This window comes from Pyxicephalus adspersus, chromosome 3, assembly GCF_032062135.1.
Source record: "Pyxicephalus adspersus chromosome 3, UCB_Pads_2.0, whole genome shotgun sequence".
NCBI lineage: Eukaryota > Metazoa > Chordata > Amphibia > Anura > Pyxicephalidae > Pyxicephalus > Pyxicephalus adspersus.
In genome coordinates this window covers 44,385,589-44,405,588 of record NC_092860.1, presented here as the reverse complement: position 1 = coordinate 44,405,588, position 20,000 = coordinate 44,385,589, and the positions used below count along the sequence as shown (strand labels likewise).

The 20,000-nt window shown below is 36.0% G+C and overlaps 1 protein-coding gene across 3 annotated transcripts in view; it reads left to right on the top strand.

Moving 5' to 3' along the window:
• CNTLN (centlein) overlaps positions 1-20,000 on the top strand; it is a 155,907-nt gene that overhangs the window by 53,485 nt on the left and 82,422 nt on the right. For all 3 annotated transcript variants that reach the window (XM_072404404.1, XM_072404403.1, XM_072404405.1), the window contains exons 10-13: positions 4,445-4,618; positions 11,201-11,326; positions 12,794-12,915; positions 14,330-14,455. In XM_072404404.1, the coding sequence (XP_072260505.1) occupies positions 4,445-4,618; positions 11,201-11,326; positions 12,794-12,915; positions 14,330-14,455 (548 nt within the window). The remainder of the gene's footprint in view (positions 1-4,444; positions 4,619-11,200; positions 11,327-12,793; positions 12,916-14,329; positions 14,456-20,000) is intronic.

The window sequence follows — 20,000 nt, the reverse complement described above, 5'->3', positions numbered from 1 at the left end:
CATCCATTGCCTAAGTTACAATATATCTGCACTGATTTGATTAGGTTGGCATGTCATATTTTACCATATATGCTTTTTTTTAAAAATGTTTCATTAAATGTGATATACTAACCTTTTCTCACTCTGAAATTATTCTTATTAATAAACAGGATTTTTATAGCGCCAACATATTATGCAGTGCTATACATTAAATAGGGGTTGCAATTGACAAATACAGACATTGACAAAGGAGGAGGAAAGGAAATAGAAAGGATTCCTATTGATATGTTAGCGTGGATGCCTGTAACTTGTTTTAATTGCATTTCTGTCATAGTAAGCAAAACATATTTTGCTTTGTCTCCCAGTATTACTGGTTAATTTAGCTTTGAACAAGTTCAAAACTTATGACATTCTTTTATTCTAGCAAAAATTAACATAATTATAACATAAATAAACGTATTTTAACACAAAAAGTTACCAACATGTGTACCAATATTTGCCGATTAAGTAGTCGCAGAAATGTTACATTTCTTTAAGGTTTTGGAGTAGAATATCTTTGATGTGTTCACGCACACACATTTACCTTCATTTATTAGGCACACCTGTTCAGCTGCTTGGTAAGGCAAATATTTATTCAGCCAAAAAAAAGAAAAAAGGACAAAGTTTTATAAGGATTATGAACCCAACATTAAACTGCTGACTTAAGCTGTGTATATATATATATATATATATATATATATATATATATATATATATATATATATATATATATATTGAGTATAGCCACACTAAACATTGGTTTAATGTATTTTTGTGTTTACTGCCATGTAAAAAAAAAAAAAATAAAAAAAAAAACACACATTAGGAACTGCTTCTAAAATGCTAGCATTGGGCTAAATATTTTCGTCCAAAAAGTGATTTGGAAAATTAATTTGTGTCTATGTATAGCTTGTGCTTACCATTGGCTTGTTAACACATAGGGGTATGTTTATTATATTCATGAATATTCCCTGCAATGATTTGCAAACCAGGGATGTTGTTCTTTAAAATATTACTGTTAGCAATAACTAATCATCCATTTTTCCTTTTCTGTCATTTGGCGCCTGGTACATTACTTCATTGGAGTCAATAGATCATAGATTTTCATCCTGTATGTCAGAACACATCTGGGTTTAATGCTTCAATACTGAGTAGATGTGTCACAAGAATTTTTGAAAGCATCCCTAAAGATGATGAAACTATACAATCTAAGTTATATAGCAAAAGATTAGGACTATGGCTACTTTAGTATAGGTAAACTCTAAATCTGATTTTCAATATGTTTGCCTCCATTTTTTTCATTATATAATTTCCTTAAGCAAATAATTTTTTGGTACACTTTTGCCACAAAACCTACCTGGTGACCCTGCAAGTTACACCGCTTACTGTAGGAAGCCATAAGCAGTAAGATTCTGTCTGAATTGTAAGCAGCATTACCAGTTTGCTCTGTGTACTCTTAGTTTTTTTATTGGGCTGTCTATCAGATCTGCACGTCTTCTGCAGAATTAAAGTGCAGTTTAACAGCCAATTAAAGTGTACCACTCAAAAGCAGCTAGTGTTGTCAGACTGATATTAGTATCAGGATCTCCAGCTAAAAGAAAATTATAACAATGTTCTCATGAAAACAGTAGGGAGGCAGAATGACACATTTAAGGGCATGTAATCCCTAAATTATTTTTTTCAGGCTGGTTGGCATGTCTCAGTGTATTCATAGATATTTGTGTTTATCTATCAGTGACCGAGTATCCCTCAGGGTACTTCCACCCTTAACAAGGTACAACTGTATGTTAATTATTATATGTTAGGATAAATATTTATAATAGTTGTGATATTAGCTTTATTAGTTTGTTATAAATTATCACTATATAATAATTCTTTTTAAATTCCACCTCTGCATTGGTTTGGACATCATCTCCTCACAAGACTTTCAATCCATTTTTGATTCTATTTACCTTGTAAAACATCAGAAAATTATGTTAGTAATGTGTCATGAGCAATAAAGTTGTTCAAAGATGTGCAGTTAAGTTTTACTCAGATTCAGGTCCTGGCCCACCAGCTGCAGTGGAGTTCTCAAATTTTCAGGTGCTCAGGTTTGTTTTCACAGCTCAACATATGGATTAGGTGCACTGCCAGCCTATTCAAATTGAATGAGCTGTCCTAATGTGGCATGGGCCCTAAGTTTACCAAGCTTGGACTGATATAGTCATAAAACAATAAATGTTCTTGTGCAATGAAAGGAAACCTAAATACCTGAAAATCTGAAAACATTGCAAATTTTTTAATATGCTGTAGCCTTAGAATATTCGTCAGCACTTCTTCCCTTTGGCTTTCATTGGGAACTGTTGTAGTAAAGTCATTTGAAGTTCCATCTTAAACAGATGTTTAAGATAGAACTCCTGTTGGCTCTGTTGGTAACTAAATTATCCCTTTATCAAACCAACTTGCTCCAGTTGGAAATACTTACTGGTTTGTTGGTTCCATATGGCTCTTATGCATTGTGTGATTAAAAGGTTCAGAATTCCCATTCTTTTACTGAAAAGCATATTATTAAAGACAAGTCTGTTTCAACCCAAAATATGTGAAATCTTGCATTCATTACCAGCTTATAAGTACAGAATGTTCCCATTGCACTTTTTAATTTAAATGGTGCTGTACCTATACCAAACAGTCAAAACATTAAACCCACTAACAGATGAAGTGAATTACAATATTAATCTCTTTTCAATGGCACCTGTTAAAGTTTGAATACATTAGGTATTAAGTAAATGGTCAGTTCATAAAGGAGAGAAGTTTAGAGTAGGAAAATTAGAAAATAAGGATCTGGCCAAATAGTGATGTCTTAGATTACTGCAGTCAGTACATCTTTAAATTCTCTGTCCACCACTAAAGGAGTTTACTATGTTTGTAAGAAACAGAACATGGCCATGGAGCAATAGTCGCATGGTCTGATAAATCGCTTTTTGTTTTAGATCATGTGAATATCATGGTGCATCAACATTTGAACACAGGTGAGGCTTATTCTGAGACACATTTGAGTGTACCTGTCATCTTTGTACAGCGCTGTTCTATATGTCAGAGCTATATTTGGATGAAACACATGGAGACATTTCAACCAAACTTGCTATGTTCAACCATCACTAGGAAACGCATCACCAAACTTGCTATACATATGACTGAGACTCATGTGAGTGTACCGATGATCTTTGTACAGCGCTGTGCTATATGTCAGAGCTATATTTGGATGTATATATGTGTGTATGTCATCACTAGGAAAAGCATAGAGACATTTCAACCAAACTTGCTATACATATGACTGAGACTCATGTGAGTGCACCGGCTGATCATTGTACAGCGCTGTGCTATATGTCAGAGCTATATTTTTATGTATGTATGTATGTATGTTCCACCATCATTCGAAAACGCATCGAGACATTTAAACCAAACTTGCTATACATATGTATGTATGTATGTGTTATTCATATAGATGTGTGTATCTGATCACTAGGAAATGCATGGAGATATTTTAACCAAAGTTGCTAGACATGTGACTGAGACTCATGTGAGTGCACTGCTGATCTTTGTACAGCGCTGTGGTATATGAGGTATATTTGCATCTATGTATGTGTGTATGTATTGCTCAGCACAGTGTGCCTTTTACTTATATTTTTACTTACTTTTTTGGACTATAATATTAGATTGCAATAAATAAATACCTGGGCAACACCGGGTAATCCGCTAGTATTTACATATTTACTGCCTTGACATGCAAATTCTTAATAAACTCTTAGTTAAGAGCTGCTTGCAGTTTACATTTAGCAATCAAAGCTGTTAAACCCACATGCATTGAAGCTGTCATAACAGATGGTTTTCAAGTATAGGACAACCTCATATATATATATATATATATATATATATATATATATATCTCCTTCTTTTTTTTTTATTTATAGTGGAAGAGCATTTTTTATTATATATTGTAATTTATTGTAACCAGTCAGATCCCATCCCACGTGGGGGATCTCTCTGCAGCTAAGTAAATTTTGATTTGAAGTTACTGTACTTAAAATCTAGATTATTGTCGTTTGTGTTAAATTCCCTATTAGTTAGTATGTTCCCTTTTGCTATGCATACAATGGTTTCTGAACAGAATAGTATTTTGTTCTTCATTATTCTGTTCTCATTTTACTTTCTTGAAATATGTTAACATATTCTTGGAAACTGCTGCAAAATAGTTTTAAGTAATAATCAAATCCTGTTCAATTGTAGTTCAAGATTATTTAAAGCTAAGGAAGCCACTTGCTGATAACATCATTCTTGCTTGCAGGTTGTGAAGTACACTGGGAATAATGACTCTTTCCAGAAAAGTGTGTGATCCATTAATTCTGTAATATAATTTCCTATTTAATTTTGATTTTAATTACTGCAGGAGCTGGAACATCCATCCCTGGTAGAGCTGGAACTCATAATAGCTTCACAGAAATCAGAAATAAAATTTCTACAGGACAAACTTAAAGCAGCTGATCTCCAGTTAACTCAAGTAAATAATTGTAGAAGAACTGCGCTTGAGAACAGCATCCTGAGGGCTGGGAGAATGCGTGAGGTAAGAAAGCCTTTTATTGTCTGGTGCATTTGTGTCAAATCGAGGTTATTCGAATCAAAATGCTTTTCCCACTAGGTTTGCAGGAACTAACTTTTTTTAATAAGTCTACTTTGCTCATAATTTTTGCAACTGCTTGGAAGAATGATTAAACCATTTGCCAAAGGCTTGTTATCTTTTGGTACACATCATGATTATAACCTTCTCAGCCCTGCTCTTTAGGTGCTAATTTGTTCCTACACACACTGCTGCCCTTTAACCCTTTGTTTCATCTCTTGTTTCCTGGGCCTTATGGCTGTGCCAAATCTTTGTAATAGTTTGAGTTATATTTAAAACTAAGGTGCAAATTAAATTCATTGTACATAATATTTGAGAAAGCTGGGTGATATTTTTGGTTTTGATAGGGATTGAAAAATTGATGTATAAATGTTCTAATGTCAGATTAGTGAGCCTCCTTTGATTCCAGAGAAAGGTTTATTTTGAAAAATACAGTTATATCTGGATGTGTATGTGTGTGTGTATGTATATATATATATATATATATATATATATATATATATATATATATATATATAGATATTGTTTTTTAAATTAGACAGTTATGTCTATTAAGTTGTACAAAAAGATAATAACAGAAACTGACCGTGCAAGAATTTAAAGCGTTAAAGAATAGTTTTTTTGAGGTTTTATTTTAATATGCCCTACATTTTAGAAACCAAAGAATTTGTTTACATTTATTGGTCTGGGTTTCCTATTTATTTCTGAATAAACAAATGCCAGATTGAAAGCAACTGTTTATCTTGCACCCAGTTGTTAACATGTATGAAGGCCAAATTTTTCTAGTCAAACATCTAATTGGTGTGTAGTTCTGCAATGAATAGGCCAGAGGTGACCATCTTTTGGCTTCACTTGCCAGTGACAGACCAGGTTTTGTGCAGTACATCAGTGCACTTTTCTGTATAATGAGAATAGCTGTAATGAGGGCAATTTGCATTTGTAAATCCCAATCTGTTTGTGACAATGAGGTTCCAAGGCTTTCCCCCTTTGCTGTAGGCACAAGTTTTTCTTTGGCTGTTCTTGCCCATTATATCCAATGTCAATTATATGCAGCATGCATGCTGTACTTTAAATGTTATATTTTATTATTTAATTTTATAGAACAGATTAAGTACATACAGTTCAATGATTTATCACAAAGCTATGCAGACTCGCCTAACATGCAAATTCAGATGCAGGTACAAAATGGATTATTTGCTTATAAAGATGGTATGTTATGTTCAGGTAACAGTATGTTCAGGACAACTGTATGTTGTCAGATTATATTCTATAATAATTAATTCACACCTTCACCGAGGTTTCAGTGAATTTACGGATTTCTCATGCCAAGTGGATTGGGGATCTACATAAAGCATCCACCTACAGCCTCCCCATAGCAGGTAAAGAGGGGAAGTAGTGAGCGATACTAGTACCACTCACTGCCGCCAGATGTCAAATTTTTTTTTTTTAAAGAACCAGCGCTGCCATGCAATTGTTTATGCAGCTGGCAAGGTGCTAGTAACGGGGAACTGTGCAGAATTGTGCATTGTAGAGGAAGGAACCTCCCCTTAGCCTAATGGTACTACAAGAATATGTCATGCTGTCATGAATAATGCTTAACCAACAACATTTGTGTTTTTCTACTGTCAAATGGATGAGGCTGTGGTCAAATGTGAATTTTGGCTCCATTCTTTATATGTGAACTAAAATATTTTACCTTTTTGGATGACTTGTCTGGTATGACTTCATTATGTGTTTTTTTCTATTACGCTAGTTCATATTATCTTTAATGCCTTTATTGTTATTAGAACAACATATTCTGCTGATTTTTTACTGTTTGGGGAAAGCATACTTTGCATAATGTAATTTGCAATCAACCAAAAAATGCAGGTGCCTATTTTATACAAAGGACACTCTGCATCTTTTTTTCAAACATTGTCAGTATATTAATGCTGAGTGGACCACAATATGCTAATTTTTAGGCTTTGGTAGAGGCCTTCCAGTGCCAAAAACAAATAAGATTTATAGCATGAGTAAAAATGTCCTTGGCATAATTTTTTTTTGCTAATAGGTAACATAACTATAACTCCTACCCCTCCTTCTATCCATTGATTAGCATTTAACACTTCACTTTAGAGGTCAAGGTAATTTTTAAAGCACCCTCACCCTGGCACTTAACCTAATCTTAAGGTGGACATAAACAAAATCAATTTGGGGAGCCCCCAGAAAAGCAAAGCACATTTGAAGATTTTAGCACATTTACTTTTGGAACACCTGCCTCCAATGCTTTGATATCTGTGATACCCTACATGTCTTCTGGGTCTGGAGCCATCAACCTTCCTTTTTGTTGGGATGATGTAGCAGTTCCTGGCAGCAAGTGAAATTATTCACCAAATTGCCTCTGCTATCCAGTACGGAATCTATGCTAATATCAGCACCCAAGCTAAAGTTCTGTCTGTTCCAATGCAGCTTGAAATTTCAGGTCTTTGGACATGTTCTGGGAGGTTTTTTCACAAACCGAGTTGTTAAATTTCATTTCCTGGTGTTTGATGTGTTCCAGTCAATCAAACCATTTAAGATAAGTTTGAATCTGGTAGCTGTGAAACTATCCTTGGTACCAGCCCATAGATAAATTGGGCCTTTCTGTATGTAAAATATAGCAAAAAGATTACAGCATGTGTTTAGGTATTCTGTTTGCATCAGGTAAGCAAAGTAAATCCTAGATCACCACAATACTAAGAAAAGGGAATTAGTGGACTGAATCTTTGCCACTGTGCCTGGCTTAGAACTGTCAGTATCTGCACTCTCTGTACAGTGAGGGAAAGAAGTATTTGATCCTCTGCTGATTTTGTACATTTGCCCTCAAGTCAGAGCTTGATGTGCATTGTAATGAGTGAAACAAATATTTAATCCCCTATCAACCAGTCTGGAGACTGGATAGGCCACTCCAGGACCTTCATGTGCTTCTTCTTGAGCAACTCCTTTGTTGCCTTAGCCGTGTGTTTTGGGTCATTGTCATGCTGGAATACCCATCCACGACCCATTTTCAATGCCCTGGCTGAGGTAGGAAGGTGCTCACCCAAGATTTGACAGTACATGGCCCCCTCCATTGTCCCTTCGATGCGGTGAAGGTGTCCTGTCCCCCTAGCAGAAAAACACCCCTGAAGCCGAATGTGTCAACCTCCATGTTTGACGATGGGGATGGTGTTCTTGGGGTCGTTGGCAGCATTTCTCCTCCTCCAAACACAGCAAGCTGAGTTAATGCCAAAGAGCTCAATTTTGGTCTCATCTGACCACAACACTTTCACCCAGTTCTCTTCTGGATTATTCAGATGTTCATTGGCAAACTGCACACGGGCCTGTACATGTGCTGTCTTGAGCAGGGGGACCTTGCAGGCAAAGTTTCAGGCCTTCACATTGCAGTGTGTTACCAATTGTTTTTTTGGTGACTGCGGTCCCAGCTGCCCTGAGATTATTGACAAGTTCCCCCCGTGTAGTTCTGGACTGCTTTGCCACCATTCTCATGATCATTTCAACTCCACAAGGGGAGATCTTGCAAGGAGCCCCAGACCGAGGGAGATTGACAGTTATTTTGTGTTTCTTCCATTTGCAAAATATTGTGCCAACTGTTGTCACCTTCTCACCAAGCTGGTTGGCAATAGTCTTGTAGCTCAGTCCAGCCTTGTGTTAGGTCTACAATCTTGTCCCTGACATCCTTAGACAGCTATTTGGTTTTGGTTATGGTGACTAATTTGGAATCTGATTGCTTCTGTGGACAGGTGTCTTTTACACAGGTACTGTAACAAGCTTGGATTAGGAGCACTTACAGAGGGTGCTCCCTATCTCAGCTTGTTACCTGCATACAGTGAAGACACCTGGGAGCCTGAAATCTTGCTGGTTGACAGGCGATCAAATACTTTTTTTATTCATTACAACAATGCACATAAAATTAGGACTTTTGAGGACTGGGTTTTTGAGGGTTCTTTTGTTGTTGTTCTGTCTCTCACAGCTACATTAAACTTACCATTACAATTATAGACTGGTCATTTCTTTGTCTGAGGGCAAACATACAAAATCAGCAGGGGATCAAATACTTTTTTCCCTCACTGTATATGTTTCAAATCTTAACTTCATAAACTTTTTAGAAATGGATAAATTATCTATCCATACTCTTCGGTCCACTTGGCAAGTTGGATAAGGTAAATGGCAGCTTCTTTTTTATGTATATACTTTACATATTCTAAGTATGTGTTCTTCAGTCAATAAACAATTAGTCAAATTAGTTTCCTGGTTTCCATAGCCTTTGAATTCATACTTTTATGATCACACTATAGACTAATAAGTAAAAGTCACAATTAAATCTTCTTAAAAAAACAAAACAAAAAACAATTTCATTCTATTGTGTACTACCTCAGTTCCTCCTGCTTAGCATAGTGATAGTAAGACCATTCTATCAATTACAAGCAGCCCACCAGAGGCACTCCAGAGGCGCTTTGCTGTTATAAACATGTGTCAGCAGGGAAATTGACACAAATCAATGACCAGTGAAGTAAGTTGTAGACTACATCTAACTGCTTATTAGTCTGCTTCAATTGTGTAAAAGAGCATGTATATAAAGAAAGAGGAAGAGTGAGAATGAGGGTACCACAATGTTTGTGTGATGGAATGGAGTTTTAATTTAAGTTTAGGACAACAAGGTTTTTGAATTATAAAAGCTTGAAAAATTATAAAAATATCTACATCTAGCTGTATAAAAAATAATGAGATAATATAATAATACCATCTGAAAAAAAGATACATATATGTGAACAGTCTTACCTGCCAAAGTACTTTTGTTCAGCCGGTACTTTTATTTGTGTGACCCCATTAGACAGATGGGCAACAGAACTTGGTTTAAGACCCATGTTTGGCAATGATGGAACCGCAGAACAATGATTGTTCCTCTGCTTCTCCTTACTGAAAGTTTTTTCCCTGTTAGAGTGACATCATCACTATTTCTTTCTTTACTACAGTACAAGGGAGTATAGATGGCTGATATGCAGACATATTCTGTTCATGCAGCTTTGCCATGTAGTACATTTATTGAATGATTACCTTATGATTACATAACTGAGTTTAATGTTTTTGTTTTGTTGTTTAAATCTTTACTAGTCTCAGTTTAAAAAATATATGCAGTACATATTTTAAAGTTGATAAAGCAAGTATAGGCTATTCATTTAGCAAAGAAAATATTCACCTTGCAAATGAATTTTTACCTACTAAATAAGGTGAAGGTTTGCGGACTTTAACCTTCCAAACGTGTGCACATTTTATTTTTCTTTTACCTCTATGTAAATGGTTATTTTTTGCAAAGTGAGTTTCCGCTACATGCACTAAGCTAAGCAAAAAGTATCTTGTAAATAGATAATTTACTTGAATAATATAACAACCAAAACTTTTTTTAGTAAATTGTTCTGTATTTTGCAAAGCATATAAATAATTATTTTCAGCTAGATTCATAAGTGCCCCTCCCTCCAGGGGAGGGGCACTTATTTTACTTGCATTCAGCCCCTATTTTCTCCCCAATGTATTTTACATGTATTTGAAGTAGCCCTAATGTTTTATGGCTGCTATATTTTTTCCTGCATCCACTGCTATTAAAATATAAAAAATTATTCTATCCAATATAATAGTGGAATGCTAGTATTAGATATTAATTGGTTGTCAGATTTGAGGAATGATTTCAGATGCCTAAAGGATGTCTACCAGTGTAGTTTAACAATAATGTTTATATTCTCCCTGTACAAAGAACTTGGCAGCAGAATATTATACAGGATTAAAATAGCTTGAAGTTAATATTGGGGTCTGTCCAGATATAGGCTTCACCACATTAGAGGTGTGATACTATGCAGTTTGATTTTGCATAAGGGAAAGCAGTGTGTATGGAAAAAAGAAGCCATATATAAGAAACCATCCAAGTTTAATAACCCTACTTTTTATATCTCTCTTACCTGATTGTTATACAAAGCTGTATATAATGTAAGCACATATTCATGTCTCTAGTTAGCAACATTATAGTTAATGACCATATGGTCATTACAGTATAAGATGTTCTGTCTGTTGTATTTATATTCCTCAAGCATATTGTTCCTTCTACTTCACAGTGTGTTAAACTATTTCAAAGGGAAAAAATCCTTTCCCCCTAGTTTCCGGTTGTCCTATCAAGTGTAACCTTGGACCCTTATAGAGCAATTAGACCATCCTCTATCCCCTCCTTTGTAATGAGGTTTCTTACATTCCTGAGTCTATAACCCTTTAGTCTTCCCTAATGGGACATCATTATTCTGAAAGAAACAATGTAAATGTAAATGAATATTCTCATTAACGAGTCACAGAGAAACCTTTAGCGGTAGCACTGTGGTAATTCTGCTTGTTATTTCTCCAGTATTCCAGGCAGGATTTTTTTTATAATTCATTATTAGTATTCTCAATTACTTGTTCTTTAATTTTGCATGTCTTTCATAATCCAATGTTCAACTCCTTCAACCATGTCCTTGTTTTATTCTCCAGGTGCAACCTGTGAAACGTTCAAGGTCTCTGTCCCCAAAGGGCTTTTCCAAAGAGTCTGAAGAGTTAAAGAAGCTTAAGATAGCAGAAAAAAGGATTGAACATTTAGAGAAGACACTGCAGATTAAGGTGAATGCCATAAAGCTATATAAACCGTGTCCTGCCAGTGTAAAACCTGACAGTATTAAAGGTGGAAAACAGCCCTCTAATTGAGCTAAAGGCATTTCTCAGGGATAAACAGGAGACTTGGAGATTTGGCTTTAGGTGTATATTTTAATGTAACACAAAACATATTCATTTTGTATGATTCTCTATCTAAACTGCCTACCTGATACAACATAATTCACTTGGCTTCTCAATAACGCTTCATGCTGTGCTATAACAAACATTTATTCTCACAAAGTCAAAATCAACTGGTCTGCTGTGTATTGTTGCAGAGGATAGCCTAGGTAGGTGTTGCCTGAAATAAAGTAAAATCGGATCATCTGCAGTTCAGGTTCAGTCGTAACTTGGAAATGAATTACACTGGGAGGAGCTTAATAAAAGCCAAACACAAATTTTAGTGCATATGTTAAAAAATGCAAAACTGTGTGGGTATTTTTATTAGACTCAATAATAGATTTTAAAATCTATTCCTCTGGTTTTCTAACTTGAGTTTTTTTGGCAGATGTGTATATAAATGTTTGCATATCATGACAACTTTTAAAACTGTGCTTTGTAGCTTATGTAGAAAGCTGCTTCTCCACTTGAAGAAAACATTTAGCAGAATGAGTCAATCAATCATTTTAAAAATTCACAAGTTTTTGAGCAATTCTTGCTTTAAGTTGTTATTTGATGAATATATTTTGTCAAGGCAGGAGAGATGACCCAAAAGTCCTCTTGCAAAGTCCAAGTATACCCAATGTGTATTTCCAGGCTAATAATTGTAAATTGTCTTCCTGATATGATGCAATAACAAGCCCCTCACTCTGCCCCAAAACAGCAAAAACCACCTATTTGCTTCACGTTTTGGAATGGGACCGCACAGTGGCTCAGAGATGAGCACTTTGGTCTTTACAGCGCTAGGTCCCAGGTTTGAATGCATAGAGTTTGCATGTGCTCCACATGTTTGCATGGGTCCCCTTCGAGTACTCTGGTTTCCTCCCACATTCCAAAAAAAACAATGCAGTTAGGGTATTGGCTTCCCCCCAAAAAAATTACTTTAGACTGTATAATTGACATATGACTATGGAGGGGATATTAGATTGTGAGCCCCTTTAAGAGACCGTTAGTGATATGACTGTAAACTTTGTAAAGCTCTGTATAATATGTCAGCCCATTAAAAATACTGGCTAATAATAGTGGTGTACTTTTCCTTGACTCAACAGTGTGACCATAAAGTTTAACTTGAGTTTCTTCAGTTCACAATGATTTTATACCTAAGGTTTTTAGGATTTTCTAGTTGCTGTTGTGGCCTGTTTGAAGTGAGGTGTTTTGTAGTATTGAAGCAGCAAAAAATTCTGCAAATCTCCCCAAACATTTAACACTTTTCTTTTTTTTCCTGATTAACTCCAAATGTCCATGTATTAATTAAATCATATTACCTTGTCATCCTAGATACAGCAAAATACTGAACTCTGGAAAGCCCATGAAAATCGCAAGGAAAGGTTGCAGGCATTACAAGCAAGTTATAAGGCACTTAAACATCAAGCAGAGAATGTAGAAGATGATGGCACCAGGTGGGTTCCATCTAATATAAAATAAATGACACAGCCTGTCACTAACATTAACACATTTACTTGTATTATTACTATATTATTATACAGTTAATTATGCCATTAGATCCATTAACTTCTCTTTCAGACACCAACATGTTGAAAACACTCTTCGTTTTGCAGCATTTTAGATGAGCATAATGCTCAAATAGGCTTTACGCCAATAGCAAACAAATAAAAATCCACTACTTTTTAGGCAGTTACTGCAACCCTATTTGAAAAATATATTAATATATAACTCTATTATACAGTTTGTCCTAATCCCTGTAATTATCCTTTTTGTTGGAAAGTTGGCTTTCATTTGCATGTGGGGACAATTTAAATAAAAGCATGTGTACAAAAAATGTATATACTGAAAAATATCATGACAGGGTATTACCTTGGTAAAGTTACTAGAATGCAACCTATTACTGTTGTTTTTGTTGGTGGCGAGAGTCAGGTGGCTTGAGCCTGTCAAGCAGTGATTTGTTTTCAGAGACTTGTATCCCTTTGCATCTACATAAGTTGATCAGCTTCTATGTAGTCAGATACACTCACATGGAGATAAAATTAGGAGAAACACAAAAAAAGTTTCAGGCTTTCAGATAACATGTATGCAACGTGTTCTTGGTGTGTATTGAAGTGAAGGTAATGCATCACCTATATACAAAAAAACAAAAAAATGCTTCGGCTATCGATAGTCTGATTAATATAGATAGTTTTTAGGATTGTGGTTCCTAAAAAGTGTTCATTTTGATGGACCTATATTTTGCAAGCTGGGCATATCCAGTTGTTACTAGACTTTGTAAATTCTCTTTGCAATAGTTAACCTAATGAGAAATGCTTTGTAGTAATTGGCAAGTAGTTATATAAGGATAACTTAATTTTATTTAATTCACACTGATTCAGCTCTGCTGGCATTTATTGCATTATAAAAAAGTAATATCTATGCAGCCTTAAAGAAGTAACCAAACTCTGTAATAGAAAAGGAATGCTTACCTCTCTGGAGGGCAGTGACTCCAACTTTTGCACTCTTCAGAAGCTATGTATCGGAAACTCACAGGTGGGTTGCATGCAATGTCCCCCACTGAGCACTGTGGTGTCACCCACCAGCCTGTACTTTGTTCTATATAAAGATCAGTGAACTGAACCACAGTGTACAGCAGTAGACCAAACACTGAAAGTGTCCGATATTAACGATGGCTGTTGCTAGACAAATCTCATACAGAACAGGAGAGAAGAGTCTCTATGTGGGTGACAACATCATTCAAATCTCTCTCAAAAAAAAAAAATGGCAGAAATTAGGTTTTATTGGGGCTTTCATTAGAGAAATATAATGATCATTATCATAAGCATATGTAAGCCAGTAAAGTTTATTCATATTGTTTTTATCTCACAGGGACAAAGTTCATAGGAAGAAGCCTGTTCGTCCAGATCCTTCTGAGCTTAGACATGAAGATTCAGATGCTGTGTGGAATGAGCTTGCATACTTTAAAAGGGAAAACAAGAAGCTGTTGGTGGAGAAGTATGTGTTTACATTTGTATGTGGTTACAATATTTAACTTTTTAGTGGTGCACAAAGCCACACTTCACTTTCACTTTATCTGATACTGGTAATATTTTCATTCTCCATCATTTGGAGCTTCCCACAGTATGGTTTAGAAGCTTCAAAGTGTCAAAGAGGCTGCCTCATTTGCGGGCAGCAGGAATTAGGTAGGGTTTCTTTTTCTCTTTGTCAACTAGATAGTGCTGTTTTTGTTTTCATTCACAATGACTTACACAGCATCACCTAGTGGACAATTTAAAATGACACACTTTATTACCCCACTGTATGTGTATGTTTTTCACGTCTATTTTATTAGCAGGTTAATGAGGCGAAACTAAAACAGAAAAAATGTACCGTAATATAAAACAAATGCATTAAAGCCCAGTTTTACTATGAGTGTATAAGTTACTATGAACGTATATTAAAAACCAAAATCTTTTTTTGGATTTGGAGAGCATGTGAAAGTGTTAAAACTCTTTTCTGATTTTCATTGCTGACTTTGTCCCCACTTGGGAGTTTCAGCCACTGTTTGCTAGTGAAAATTGCAGTCAGGACAGAAATTGATTTAAAATGCAACATTTTTCAGCTGTCAGCAAAACAAGAATAAAGAGAAAATCTGGAGCCAAGTGTGTAAAAGGGCATTCCCCTTTTACTTCCTGTAGTGTTTTTTTTTTCACAAGAAGTTAAATCTTCTTTAAGGGGACAAATAGTACTACCTCCTGGTGTTTTTTTTTTTTTTTTGTTTAGGTATGCTTTAACGCTTTGATAATACACTCTAATAGTCTAGGCCAGGGGTCTGCAACCTGCGGCTCTTCAGCCTCCTTGTTGTGGCTCCCTTCGGCTGCCGCGGGGAGATCTCTGATGGGGGATCCCCTTCCTCCCAAGACACTGCGGAGGAGGGGGATTCCCTATCCGGTGTTCTAATGAAAAAAATCTACCAGTGAAATAAATCTACCACGGGGCGTGTACAAGTGGGTGTGTACAATGACATCCCCCTCCTTTGAACCCCAATTCCTCTGGAATGGGGAGATGTACAAAACCAAAAATGTAGGTGCAAGTGGGGGACACCTGTGACTAACACCCCCTAAAATTTAATTGTTAGGCTATCATCAGAACATAAAGAACTCTGCCCATCAAAAAAATCTACCGTTACACATTGCTGGAGGCACCTGAACCCCAATTTCTCTGTAACAGGAAGGGGGTACAGGTGAACAAAATTAGAGGTGCAAGTGGGGGACACCTGTGGCTAACACCTCCTAAAAACTCCACCCATCAAAAAAAACCCTACCCTGTTACACATTGTTGGAGGCTTCTAGCACCTAAACCCCAATTTATCTGGAAACAGGGGTACAGGTGAAAAAAATTTGAGGTGCAAGTACGGGACACCTGTGGCTAACACCTCCTAAATATTCATAAAAACTCTGCCTATCAAAAAAATCTACCCTGTTACACATTGCTGGAAGCATCTAGCATCTGAACCCCAATTTCTCTGGAACGGGGGGGAGGCGGTACAGGTGACCAAAATAGAGGTGCAAGTGGGGGACACTTATGGCTAACACCACCTACAATACTATCGCTAAGGCATCGTCAGAAAATAAAGAACTCTGCCCATCAAAATAATCTACCCTGTTACACATTGCTGGAGGCTTCTAGCACCTGAACCCCAATTACTCAAGATTGGGGTGTACAGGTGAACAAAATTAAAGCTGCAAATGAGGGACACCTGTGGCTAACACCCCTTAAAATTTCATCGCTAAGGCATCGTCAGAACATAAAGAACTCTGCCCATCAAAAAAATCTACCCTGTTACGTTAGAAGCCTCCAGCTAATGTAACAGGATGATACGTTAGAAGCTGGAGGCTTCTAGGGGCATAGTTCAGTGTTTAATTTATTTCAAAGTAGGCCTACACATGCACACTTGTTGTAACAGGTAAAATTAAAAAAATATTAAAACTTTTAAAAGTTTATAAACTGTGTTATGTTTTGCGGCTCCAGACTATTTTTCTTTAGTGGAAGAGGAGGCAAAATGGCTCTTTTGATAGTAAAGGTTGCTGACCCCTGGTCTAGGCAGATATGCAAGGATTGTTTTGCAAGCACAAACAAATGTAGATTTACCTCACTTTTCACTGATCCACTGAGCCACCATGTTTTCTTGTTTAAAAGATTTTCCTTAAGGTTAATAGGTAATATTCAAAAGAAAAAAAATGTCTTTTACCTAGAACTGAGATAATTAGGGCCAATCATATAGCACCTCATTTTAATTTTTAATTACAAATCTTCCACTTACATTCCTGCTTGTCAGGTTTGTGACCACTTTGCACTGCCAAAAAAACAAACCACTGCTTTCTCTGTAAATTATAGTTAAAATCAAGTCATGTCAGGTCTAAAAACCAAGAAAGCCCCTAAAAGAAGGTGATTTATGCAAACCCTTCTGCTAAGTTCTAAATCTTGTCTCTCTTGAAGCACTCTGGACACCTGCTATAGCACTCTTCTATACAACACTTCCTGCTTATCTGATATCATGTCCAATGCTGGGTAGTGTTTGGTATATGAATTCTATAAGGACATGGCTTTTTTTTCCATGTTTTTAACACAGCTCTTTCAGCTACTTGGCTCAAAGGTCATAGACTTTTCAAACCTCCCTCGATGTATGCCATTATTTTCTTGTATTTGCATAAGGGACAGAATATGTTCAGCCATAGAACAGTGTGGCTCTTCCCAGTCCTGTCTTTGATTTTGATCTCTTGTTGTTGACAGCTGCATTTTTTTGAACTATACTTATAAAGTAACCGAAAAGATGGAGAATTAAGACGGGAAACAACAACCCTTTTACAACCCTAGTATCTAGTAAAGAATAAAAATATTTTCTACAGAGAACTTCCTGTTAGGGATGGGTATCACTTTCTAGATGGCATATAGGTATTGCCAAAGGTAACAAAGAGTGGAAAGTATTCATGCAAGCTATATTTTTAACTAGCAATCGAACAGAACGTTACTAATTTTCTTTTGGGTCACAGCCCAACTGAAATTTAGGGAGGAACTTCAACTGCAAGATTATGTAACCTGTCATTGCTGAATTCATTGTAAAGAATGCTAATTGGCTGATTGTCAAATTGATCTATTGGTGTCAAGAGTGTCAGACACGCATCTCAAACAAGCATGCAGATAATTGTGAGGCAAGTTGTGTGACCATCAACTGTACACCTGTGCTCTATACTCCTTTTGGGTTGGTGACTAGAATGTAGTAAAGGCAGAGGATCAGAGCACCAAACAAGCATGATGTTTTCTTAGGAATCAGGTCAGAAATGATGGCTTACATAATCTCTTGGTGAAAGTTCAATTTTAAGTATAATAATAATACTGTTTATAAGCTGGCTTCATTTTTTTTCTGTGATGTAGTTACTTTAAAATCTAAGGATGCTGAGAAGCATTTTACGGTTGTCAGCAAATACAGTATTTGCTAACAGAGTTGTGATGTTTACTAAATATGTTTTAAGTATTCAATAATGTCATAGTATTCTATTACATACATTCGATTGTTTGGGGCACTGATTTTTTTTCCTTTTGAGCTGCAATTCGTGTTAAACAGATATTAGGTAACAGTTTTTGACTTAGGCATTTATACATTGGTATGCTCCACTATTATACTTTTGTATCATTCTGTATGCTAGTTCACTAGTTACCAGACATATTCAGCTAATAATTGCTCAGAATAGCACTGCATTCTTTTTTTTGTTATTAGCAATGCTTGCAAATTTTGTATTCAATTATTCATTTTCTGATTTACATCAAAAACAAGCCCAATACACAAGCATGATATCCATTTAAGAAAATTTTACAGGCCGGTACATTTCTGTATTCACAATAGTGAATGGAGTTCTACACCAATGCTCTGCAGGCATGTGTCATTATGCAAGCATTAACATCCAGTTACCTTCATGATTATAACATTTTAGCCCTAAAGTGAATACTTCCTTTTTGTCATGGGCTAGTCATTGCTCCATAATCTTCTAAATATGACCATTGTGAGTGACTTTTTTCCTAATTAAAATAGATGTATTAAAGTTTAAATTTTTTCAACCGTTTTTTTTTTTTGGCCAATGACACATATTGGCAACTCAATAGCCAATATAATACCATAAAATTCAGGGATTGTGTTAATTATTGTGACTCTCATCTGTTGGAGGTGTCGCTCTTCATTAGCCCATATTTTACACACTGCCTTGCTTCATTTCGGGAATGAGGTGGTGAGGGGATAACCTAGGCAGCCATGCTCGTTTGATCTCCCCGATACATACGCAGTATAGAATGCCTCAGCTCTCTTGGTTCCCTGCCCTGCCCCGCTAATCCCAGCTGAGCTCATTATAATGTTGCCTCGCTGCTACTCTCCGAGCCAGATCTGTCCAAGCTAATTACTGCTACCAGCAGAGCTGCCTGTTAAGGGCCTGGTGTGGATCTGCTAACATGGTCCTTGGTAGTGACCTGCAGAAAGCACAAGGGAATTTGCTTTCTTTCTTGCTGCGTACTGCCTGTCCTCTGGGCTTAGCTCTTATCCCCATCACACTGATATCTTAGCTGCAGTCAGAGGAAAAGTTGGTGAAGAAAACTCATATTTGAGAAAACATGCTGCTACTGCTTTGATCTTCCATCAATAGGGAAGGTATGAGGCACAGCTTGGAAAAGTGAGATATCTTTTTGTTTCAAGGAACGTAAACAGGAAACAATTTTCCCTGTAGGTGTCAGTTAACCACCTTCCTAATGTTTTTCTTTAACGCTTTCATTAATATTTACATTTTTGCTTGGATCTTTTGCTTAGCCCGAATAAATCCTAACATTATTATAGTAGTGATACTACAATCTGCTTAAGTTCTTTTACAGCGTAAGGATAATGTATTGGAAATGATGATTTGATAAAGCTTGTTGGGTATTGTTGAATAAATTCAGGCAAATTCAGACAAGTTGTTTTTTTAATTATATATCCAGATCATAGAAGAAGTTGCATTTTCACAATAAAGATGTTTCATGTTCACAATATATAACCTTTTATGAAATACAGACTTTACAACTTTAGTATCATTTTACAAAGCACACACATTATGTTAAGTGTCCGTATTTTTACCTTCATAAAACTATGTGGAGATATCTGATGTTTTATCTGTATAAGACTAATTTTTCTCTTAACCTTTTCATTAGTAAGTAAATAAGTAAACGACAACTAACAGACACATACAGATAAATATGAGAAAGTGATAGATGCTCTTTTATTGCAAGCATGTAAACTATGTATTTATTACATGTTATTGCAACAACTTCTTATTAGCAAAAAACAAAACAAAGCTATCATGTTTTTTGCTTTTTTCACCTTGGATTTGAATTTTTAGCCTTGGCAAATGCAATGTTCACATCGTCCTCTTAAATAACATATATGATCTAGTCTGTTGCTACCGTGTTTCCCCGATTTTAGGACATCCCCATTAAGTAAGCCACCCCCGATTTTTAAAAAAATAATTAAAATAAGACACTC